This window comes from Bos grunniens, chromosome 3, assembly GCF_055505025.1.
Source record: "Bos grunniens cultivar Pamir isolate PY7600 chromosome 3, Bosgru_T2T1.0, whole genome shotgun sequence".
Classification (NCBI taxonomy): Eukaryota; Metazoa; Chordata; class Mammalia; order Artiodactyla; family Bovidae; genus Bos; species Bos grunniens.
This window is the reverse complement of record NC_141167.1, coordinates 41,324,612-41,335,604: the sequence shown is the minus strand read 5'-3', so window position 1 is coordinate 41,335,604 and position 10,993 is coordinate 41,324,612. Positions and strand designations below refer to the sequence as shown.

The window sequence follows — 10,993 nt, the reverse complement described above, 5'->3', positions numbered from 1 at the left end:
GTTTCCTCTACACCTCAAGCTCCCACCAGGGAGGTCTGCTGGACTACTGCTTACTGTTGAGTAAGCCTGGACGGGATGACCTTAGAGTCAGGCACTCTGATCCAGTCTCCTTACCTGTAGGATAGGATCTACTTACATCATCCAGTTACTTCAAAAATAAAGAATGTCCATGGAAATAGGTAAAAAGTAAAGTACTGGAAAATAAAGGAGTTTGAAGGTAAACAAAGTGAGGCAACATAGTGTAGCAGAAAATGAGACTGGGGGGGTCATAAATCTTGGATTTGGGGTCTTGCTCTGCCACCAACTATCACATTATCCAGGGAACACTATATTCTCTGTTTTCCCCATCTTCAAAGTGGAGAAAACACTGTTGATAATGGGAAGGTTGCAGAGTGGCATAAATGAGAGCATTTGTGAAGGTGTGTACTGCCAAGTATAAAAGGCTATACAGAAATGTTAAATGAATTCACTAGTTATAAGCAGAAAAAACTTTATTTCTATCAAATTAAAAAGTTTGAATCGATCTTCAAGCCAGATAAAATCATCAATAACACAATTAACAGAGCATGTACAGATTAGACTACAGGTTTAGATACTTTGAATTAAGCACATACACCAAAATCAAGAGGGCTGATAACTTTCACACTGAGGAAAAGCACTGACTCATCGTAAACACACAACTTCTGGGAAAATGGAGCTGACATTTCACAGGAGAGTAAACCAGAGGCAAGTTGTCATTAGGTTAGAGAACTGATTTGAGCTTGAGAGGAATCACAGTGAAATGCCATTGTAATGCAACAATTTCCCAAGATCTACTCATCTCAAAAACAAGAATCTATAAAAATCAGTAGTACAAATTCTCATAAAACTAGGAAAGCCCTCTATGCCCTGACACCTTGGAGCTGACATAAAGATTGAGTTTTCATTTTTCTTCCCTTTATTCTTCTCTAAATGAAACAAAAAACTTTGTCCTTATTTAGCACATTTCTGTCTCAAGAGAAAGGTTTTATGAAATGAAATTAGACACATCAACCCCAGTGAGAATCTTCAAGGTGCAATGCTCTTTTGACACGTGTTTAAACAGGAAATCTTTTATTTCAAGAATGACACTGTGCTTTCTAGAATAGCCTAATTATCACCAAAGAAGGAATGAATATATCCAACACTACCCTTCCCAAAACACACACTACCTTTCTTTCTCTCACACTCACTCACACACACCAATTTAGGGAATTTCCTGAAGCATACAGATAATGACATTTATTTTGGCAAGAACTGTGCAATTTGTTAAAAGAAAGATAAGGTATGGCATTTATCAGCAACTGTAATTATGTCTCAACAGACGCAGGAAGCAAATTTTCCTCACAGTTGACATATGGCTTCACAGTTCCCCGTCATCTGGGTCTTGCACACGTTGCATCTGCAAACCAGACTGGGTCAGTTATATAAGGAAAGGGACCTTATGACCAGACCACATTCCCACATTAAAAGGCGTCTGTTACTGGGTTCCTCTTCTGAAACACCGAACAGACAAGGAAGTTGCTGAAGATGGAGGGGAATAGAACGCAATTCATACTATAGACATGACTCTATCTTATGAATTGCCTTTCTGGCAAAATTACTGCAGCAAGAAAAGATATTGTCTATTAAGTGAAAAGCAACACATGAAATCCATCAGGTAGATATGAATGCCTCCAGACATCCCGTGACCCAGCAGAGGACAGACGAAACACCGTCCTCTGCATATGCAGTGTGCGGCTACCGCCAGGACCCGCTGATGCCCACTTCCTGTCTTGGCACTAGAGCCAAAAGCAAAGATTCCAGGTGGGAGCAAATACATTGTTTTACCTATCCATGAGAATAGGGAGCTCAAACTAGAGAAACATATTTAAAAAGCCTTTTTGAATTTCCTGATTAATCCCCATATAGGAAAAGGTTAAGTAAACGAGCATTTCAGTTTTAAAACACAAGGAGGCAAGATAATTGAGATAATACTATTACTTAGGCTAATTGTTGAGGATTTAACTAGATAATGGATGGAGTGCACATAGCACCAATAAACAGTGACTACCAAGCCCTTTTGATACCCGAACATACTTGGAAATTTGCTGTCTTTATGATTTAAGCAAAGACTTCTCCCTCCCTTCCTGCTCCCAACACACACCACAAGCGGGTAGTTAAAACTTCTTTAAACAAATAACCGAAATCAGATACTGAACTCAGTTTCCAGTGATTTAAAAAGTATAAAGACTCTATTTATGGGTTTACATAGGCATCTTTCTATCAAAATTTATCCTGTCAACAACCTATAGGGCTTCCCTGGCAGTCCAGTGGTTAAGACTCCGCACTTCCACTTCAGAGGGCACAGGTTCGATTCCTGGTTGGGTAAGTTCTGCATGCTTCATGGTGTGGCCAGAAAAGAAAAAAACTCAACCTAGAAATGGCAGGAGAGGCCACAGCATCACCTGCTTCCCAAGAATCCTCCATTGCCTGTGCCTAGTCTTACCTTTTCCCCTTCCCTACCAAAGAGAGGGGCACACCGTGGATGAAGCTGGAGCTCATGTGAGCTGAGCTATCGGAAGGTATTGAGAGTCACCCTGGAGAAGCCAGGTGAGGTGGGAAGCCATTCCTGCCAGAATTGTGAGTGATAAGCAGCGCCACCACATCAGAGGGCAGGCAAAGACGTGGGCTTGGCCTTCAGGACGATGTTAATGATGCAACGTCACACAGGGAGGATGACATTGCAGTCTAGGATGACCCTGGATTAGGAGCTCAATCACCACCTGCTCACCAGCTAGCACTGTAGGAAAGATCAGTTACTATGGGGGCCTTGTTTGGGGGTGGAGGCAAGGCAGTCATCTGTTCTGATGTCAGGGAAACAAAGTATTGAATAGTGTCTGGAGGGCTCCCAGGAGTCTAGGGGAGTGTGTGAGCACAGTGGCTGGGGTGGCGCAAGCATCAGGGTCCCTTCAGGGACACAAAACCACGGACACTGAGAGAACAAAGGAGGACCATGAGCTTGCTGCTGCCACAGAGTAGCCTGGACCCAAGCCAGGCCTACTTTGACAGCCTTTCATTTTACTTATGTACAAAAGTAAAAGTCGCTCAGTCATGTCCCACTCTTTGCGACCCCCGTGGACTATATAGTCCATGGAATTCTCCAGGCCAGAATACTGGAGTGGGTAGCCGTTCCCTTCTCCAGGGAATCTTCCCAACCCAGAGATCGAACCCAGGTCTCCCACAAAGCAGGTAGATTCTTTACCAGGGAAGTCCTCAATTTACTTATAAGTGAGCAGTTACGGATGATCAAGGGCTCAGACTCTCCTCTAGCAGCTTCCTTTGCTTAAGCAAAAGGGAAAAAGGAAAAGGAACACTCTCACACAGAGGTGGATGTCACCAGAGTGAACCCTGCCATTCTGGATGTGAGGCCACTTGGAAATACAAGCAAGCTCAGAGCCCTGTGTTTCTTGGGACAGGATGCAGGTAGTCAACATCTAGGAGCAGAGCCAGGAAGCCTGCGTTCAAGTGTGTCTACACTGCGCGTTGGGAGAAGCCAGGGCACAATGCTTTACTCTGCCGACCCTCACTTTGTTTATAAGCATGGGATCATGCCTGTCTCAAAGGATGCTGGCAAGATTAAATGAGATGTTTGCAAATGTCCTAAAACTGTACACATATGACACTCAGCAGGCCTTCAATATATGGTACCTATTATATGCTTGCTTTAGTGTTAGAGTATATGAAACACAGCAGTGTTTTCAAGTTCTCAATAAGCAGGAAGCTGGTGGGGATAAGAGAAAGCAAAATGAACGCAGAGCTGGCTAGAATCAGAGAAGGAGGGGATATGTAAGAATTTTAGAAACCACCCAAACTACTCTTTGTGCCTAGCTTTGATGGAACCTCACGTGTGGCAGTAGAAGGAAAACTAAATAGGTCCCTTTAATTTTATCTTGGTCAAAATATTTTCAAGAAAATTTTATTTATTTTAGTGTAAAATCATTGAAGGAAAAGCTAGACTTTGTTGAAGAAAACCAGAAACATTTTTTTTAGGCTATCGAACATCATCAAACAAGCATCATCTTTCAAAAGCCCGTGGGAACAGTGTTTGGCTTTCATTATGGTCTCACCCAGCAAAGGTGACTGCCCTCTACTGCGGGCAACCTCAGAAATAGCACACACTATTGAGAGGCATTGAGCAACACTGACACTGGCTTTAAGTGTCTATTTTGCTGGAAGGGAGAAGGGAGGGGAGGATGAAGGAGCAGAGTATCGAGTCAGGGATCACCTAGGCCATTTCCCATACTTCTTCCCAAAACTCCAAAGGCCATGATTACATTGGAGCATCTGCTAAACATCAACAGAAGGGAGGAAAGTTTTGAAGATTTTTCTGCTTCCAAAAAAGCACACACTTTCCTCTCCTGAATGATCCCTATAATAACCTTAACTTTCTACTTTTCCTACTTTATGGAAATTGTCTCCATGGCAAAACTACTCTAAATTGTGCAATTTTTCTCAAATAAGACTTGTTTTTCTCTATGCCTGGTTCCCCTGGAAACCTGAGCTGTATCTGCATGTCTGGTTTTTACCCTATCCCCATCAACTGGCATTCAAACACAACTCTTTTCAAAAGTCACTATCATGCACCGATGTTTCACAAATCTGAACTGGGCATTTTAACTGCATAAACCTAGAAAGTAAATAATCTTCCTTCACTTGGATTCAGAAGATGAGGAGGAAACTGGTCTGTGTTTCCACTAAGGTAGCCAAAGAACATTCACATGAAGGGACAAAGCGAGAGGGACTGGCCAGAGTGGGGGCAGTATTTGTAGAGAAGATGCATGGCTACCATTCAGAATCCACGGGTCAGTGAATGACTGGAAATTCACTGTGACATCTTCAGAAAATAAATAATGTGTTCCAACATCACCTATGCTGAAAGGCTTTTGTTTTCTCAGCAGTATCAAGAGTTAGACAGAATCACTCCTGGAAATACTAAAGGACCCTCGCTGGTACAATCACGATGCATGAAGAGGATATCTATTTTTAAGGCAACAGGAATAAATTTCATTGTCTTTCCCAGAGGAGGGCGAGCATTAGTGGCCACCAAGTCTGGAAACGAGGCAAATCCTTAATAAATGGTTTATTGATGCTACATTCTAATGAATGACAAAATAGTGTGATCTATATTTCTAGACTTAATGGCCATCCTATAGAAAGCATCTTTGGAATAGAATAAAAAATTACAATTTTATCAAATCCCATAATCATAAAGCTGTCATCATGAGTCTAGGCACAGGTAGTGCAACATTTTCCTTGACCCCACAGGCTCCATTCCCTTTACCAACTATTTATAATATGCTTGGGTCACTCACACGAGAAAAACACTGTCAGCATCAATATTTAGCAGCATTTTCAAAATATATATTTTTTGTCTTCATTATAAGCTAAACTATTCTTTCAGTCCAGTAATTCCATATGGTCTTATTTACTTCTATACATAAGATACAATCTTTTAACATTTATGGAGGTGAATATTTCCCAGTTTTTGAGAGTTCCCCAAAGACTCTTAGGGTTTTATTTTGCCACAATAAAAGAAAGGAGCGGTGTCAACTCATGAGAGTCAGACGAACAGTTTAAGTAGACCCTCCACGCGGTTCAGCTCCTGGTGCATAGAGAGACTGAACATCGTCCCCCAGCTCTCAGCTCTCAGACAGGAATTTGAGAGGGATAAAAGCAGGAACAACATTACTGAATAGTCTAGGGAGGGAGAAAACAGATGTCTAATAAAAGTAGTAGAAGCCAAGTCCTTTCATTCTAGGATGTATGAAAAAGAGATTCAATGGAGCACGGATACAGAGAAGGCGTCATTCCTAACAGGAAAAAGTGAACTGTGGACAGTCACTCAAGGCCAGAGAAGCAATCACTGAGAGCTACTGTTTCAATCCCACTGTCACCAGGAGGGCACATGCCAGAGAAGCAGGGACAAAGGAAGCTAGAGCCCCTGGCATTCTCAGGCCTCCTGGTGCTATGTTTCAACAGCCTTTAGGGGCTGGGGAGAGCCAGGGAGCACCACCGTCATGTGTGAAAAAGCTATTATGGCAACAACCTGGCTGTGGAAAATCAACTAGAGCTTGGGTGATACACCGCTTGGAATCCAGCCTGTGTTGCTTCCTTTCTTATAAAGAACTTGAGACATGTGCAGGGACATCTTAAACACGTGTAGGTGGCCCCTCTTTTAGAAAGGCAGAGAAGAGCCTCGTCATTAACTCATTCTATTCATTAGTTTTCATGTCTGTTCACCATTTAAACTAGAAAAGACACTGCAAGCTATCTCAGCTAGCTGCTAACTGGGGCATGGCACCAACACTACACATACAGTTGAACAAATGACCATATCTTCCTGGTTCTTCCACTGCGCAGGCTCAGTAGGCTTCTTTGGACTGAACAGGTGTGATCTTGTTCGAGAAAAGCGTGTAAACATAGGGCCAGATTTTGTTAGTCTCGGTTCCTGAAAACTGGTGGAGCACTCCTCGGCTCCTGAAAAACAAAGTCCGACATACAGGGCATTTTAGGTTTCCTTTTGACATGATATCAGCGCAGATGAAGATCCTGGGTACAATCTAAACGCAATCTCCTGGTCTATGTCACACATCACTGAGTCCCAAAACCAATGTATCAACTCCCCCAGTTCAGTACAACTAAATAAAGCCCTGTCCTCTGCAATTCTGGCAAGCTTGATGTCATGCCACCTTTTCTTCTCCTTTAAAAACATGATAACATTATAGGGACAACCCCAAATCTGCCTCAATACACACAGTGAAAAGCAAATCAGTGACAAACCTTGCTACTCTAAAACCTTTGTTATAGATCATGAAACACAAGATGTATCCTAATAAATGGTCAAGAACTTCATACCTGAAGGCTGGCTAAATTATTTGGGGGCTACAAGATCAGACAATGATTAGAGCAGAGGCTGCACACTGCTGTCCTGAATGCAGTCCATACATGGGCTTTGTTTGGCGTCCAAGTTATTAAAAAATTTTTAGGGAATTGCCTGGTGGCCCAGAGGTTAGGACTCGCTGCTATTACTGCCAGGGGTCCAGGTTCAATCCTTGGATGGGAAATGAGATGCCACAAACTGCAACATAGCCAAGAATTTTTTTTTTTAATTTTTTGGCCAATATATTATAAAATATGGGATTTTCTTCTGCAGAGAAAGCCTGACTTCTGCTTCTTTTGAAAAACAGGCTCACTGGCCACACTTAGCCTGAGTGCTTCCATGGTGATAATTGGCTCGAGCAACAGAGGAGCTGTCTAATTCAACTGTCACTCAACTGCCCAGCTTGACATGCCTCCCACCAGGTTTGACACTCATTTCCATCACCTGCCTGGCCCCTGTAGTTACCTGAATTTGCAACCTGTAGTTTATAGCTTTAGTTTTTATTAAACTCCCTCCAGACATATCTAAGCCAAAAAGTCCCTTCTAATCTTCTATCCAAGTCATATATTTACATGTGGGAGTATCAAAATGTAAACCATTATTTCAGTCCCTTAAGACAATGAAAATGTCTAGATGCAAATTGATAATCGCACAGAGATGATCAGGCTGTGGTCCTTATAAGAGTTTAAGCATAAAAACACCAGGCATTCTTGCCCATGTACACACCAGCATTTCATCTGACTTCATCTGAGAGGTATTTGGCCTTTCAGGTTTGTCAAGCTTAAAGAAACACCACCCCACTGCAACCCACTGTCCTTCCCGTGAGGAGCCACACCGTTTCAGCTGGCCAAGTGGCATGGAAACACGGAAGCACACTCACTTGTACAACTCGATGACGGGTTTTGCCACATCCTTGTACTGCCTTAGTCTGGCAGCAACTGCTTCAGGTTTGTCATCCTCCTGCTGGACCAGTGGCTCACCAGTGACGTCATCCACGCCCTACAGATACCAGAGAAAGCAGCTAGTGTGGCCAACACTGAAGCCATTCCATATGTAAAAACTTTCCTGGGCAAAACTGTACATTCACCTTTGATTCCCACCACCTGATGAGTTAGCCCCAGGGGACAATAAAAACAATGAAGGTGGTTGAAAAGCAAACAGCATTAGTAAGTATGTTAAGCTTTTTTCATAAGAGATGAAACATGAAATCTTTAAGACTTCTGATATTTCCAAACATATTCCACTGCTTGATAAATGACACCTTTAATTCATAGTTCAAAATTCCATCCCACTTCACCCAACAACAAAACAGCCACTAGACAATGTCACTCTGGTCCTCTAAATATTCCTAAAACTAGCTTCTTTCTAAAGCTTGAGTTCTTAAAATGGAAAATGAATGTCTCAAAGAACCAAATGGCTTCCTTAGGAAAAACACTCATCAAAGAGAAGGTATGTCAGGCCTGTTTTTGCTACTTTGAAATTCTATCACGTAGTTCTTCTAAGATTAAACTTACTCAGGTTATTTTAGCAAATCAAATAATGACATCTAAAGTTAGAACAAAATAGGCATGAATCATATACCCATGATAACCACGAACAAACATTCTGGCAACTGAAAAACTGTAATTTTAGAAAATCTGATTTTTTGGTGTACTTTGACTTCCCCGGGAGCTATATCTGCATACAAAAGCAAATTGGACACCTCAGAATTTCACCTCCCATGTCCATGGCTATTGGACTACCAAGGCAGATAGTCACAGGAAATCAATCTGTCAAAAGGCAGAATAGAGCAGAACTCAGGCATAGAGCAGAAGGCTCAGGCATTCAACTGGATAATCCAGAATTGGCTCTAAGTTTGAAATGCACTAAAATTCCAATACAGCACAAAGCCTTAAGTATATAACTTACACTTAGAATTTACTGGTGAGCCACATAAGTATCATGTGTATAATACAGGGCTGTTACCCTGATGGAACAGGAGAGATGAGGGGTGGGAGAAAGAGATCCATCACTCATTCCTCTCCTTTATTTTACTTATTGCTGCAAAGCTCAGGAATCATTTCCAGGACTTCAGAGCACCCAGAAATACAACACTGCTTCCAGAAAGAGCAGAAGGATGCTAGGACAACAGCATGTCTCCCAGGGAAGCTTGGTCACAGCAGCTGGTTGACTTGGCCCAAACTGGCACTTCCATTGCTGTCTTTGGAAATAGCATTGCAACTGCAGTGCTCCTTTAGGGGTACCCAGGCTTTGGAAAGCAACTCAAATTCTACAAGAATCTCCACATCAGCAAGTCTAAGGAGGGCCAAAATATGATGTATTTGTGTTAGATTCCAGTGCCAACTCAGAACCCTCTTTTCCTCCTTGTCCATTTCCCCCATACTTGTTTTGGGGATGGAATAATGGAAGGGCTCTACACAGGAATTCCAGAATAACGCACATTTTTAAAAGAAGACTTCAAAAGGAGACTACTGCTTAACCTCAATGAAAAGGGCTTATAAGAACCTAGTGATGACTTAAGGAACTAGATGGTATCCATCCATAACCCCGTGAAGTAGTTTTCTATAGTCGTTATTGACTATATTCAAGTCTATCCCAGTCCATAAACATTAAACCAGTAAGACACAATAGCCACACCTTTCACACTTAGATAGGGACAAGTAATACTATATATTAGCAAATAAGAATGATCAGACTGAACTAATTCATGCCTTTACCAGGAAGAACAGAAACTCTTTAAATGAGTTTACCAAAAGTTTCTTTAACCATATACCTTTACATGTACTTAACTTTATGCAGACACATAGTTATTATATTGTGAAGTTCTTTTAAAGGGCAATCTTCTTTGCCTTTGGCTCTCTCTCATCCCTGTACATCCTCATGCTCACTTCTCATATGACCCCACTCACTCTAACCCTGTGCCTTACTCTGCCCCAGCCCCAAACACTGGCAGCCCAGGATAGATCCTTTGTATCTTTATCCCTACTTTTATGAAGCTAGAGAGCACTTATCACCATGTAAACAGATATGCATAAATAAGGGTGGTCATGGTTTTACAAAAACGGAATCATTCTGCTGTTCGCATTTGTCATTAACAACACTCAGGGGAAAATATTACTCGAGGCCAAAGAATATAGTAAGTAAAGCACTAGTCCCTCAGTTGCATCCAGCACTTTGCAACCCTATGGACTGTAGCCCACCAGGCTCCTTTGTCCATGGAACTCTCCAGGCAAGAATACTGGAGTGGGTTGCCATTTCCTTCTCTGGGAAATCTTCCCAATGAATATAGTACTAACTCAACTTTCTTTCTACTGACTACGTCATATTCCAAAATGTGATTATTGCCAAATTGATTAAGCCACCCCTAGAGATGAACGTTTGTGATGTTTTCAAGTTTTATTTTCCCCATTACAAACAGCACCAAAATAAGTCTCCCTGTGTACATGACCTTACCTGCTAGTGCTTACATTTTCATAGACTGCACTCCCAGAAGTGGGGTGAATGAAATATGTATTTAAAATTTTTAATGTACGTTGTTAAGTTGCTTCTCTAAAAGATGATTAACATTTCATATACCTAATACAGATAACAGTACCGTGTTCCCAGATCCTAACCAGCAATAAAAGTGTTAATTTACATTCCTTCATTACAAGTGAATGATAATTTTAAAATATTTGTTGGCTATGTATATTTGCTCTTTTTGGAATAGCCTATTCATATTGTCCCCCCACTTTTCAACTGAAATGTTTTACCTCCTTGTCAACGTGTGAAAGTACTTTGTATACTCTTACATGTACATGAGGTGGGTTGAAGTCCAGGTTATATACCCTTCCACTGGGAGGGTGAATCCAACGTCGGCTGAGGCGATCTTTGAGCGTTTCGAATGGAATGTTCAAAGTGATCACTAGATCCAGGTCACATAGTCTGTCCAAGGCTTCAGCCTGAACTAATGTTCGAGGAAAACCTAAATGCCAAAACAAAATACATCATATGCAAGACACTTCCCAATTCTAATTAGCTGTTGGAATTATTTTCAGAGACAGAATAATCAAA

General features: G+C 41.6%; 1 protein-coding gene across 6 annotated transcripts in view; it reads right to left on the bottom strand.

Moving 5' to 3' along the window:
* Positions 1–473: 473 nt before the first annotated feature.
* Positions 474–10,993, bottom strand: part of AK4 (adenylate kinase 4) — a 96,675-nt gene continuing 86,155 nt past the window's right edge. For 4 of the 6 annotated variants that reach the window (XM_086390394.1, XM_086390396.1, XM_086390398.1 and 1 more), the window contains exons 3-5: positions 10,732–10,904; positions 7,821–7,939; positions 474–6,537 (exon numbers count right to left, since the gene is read on the bottom strand). In XM_086390394.1, the coding sequence (XP_086246520.1) occupies positions 6,423–6,537; positions 7,821–7,939; positions 10,732–10,904 (407 nt within the window). In that variant the 3' untranslated portion in view covers positions 474–6,422. The remainder of the gene's footprint in view (positions 6,538–7,820; positions 7,940–10,731; positions 10,905–10,993) is intronic. The other 2 variants (XM_086390395.1, XM_086390399.1) reach the window with 2 other exon arrangements.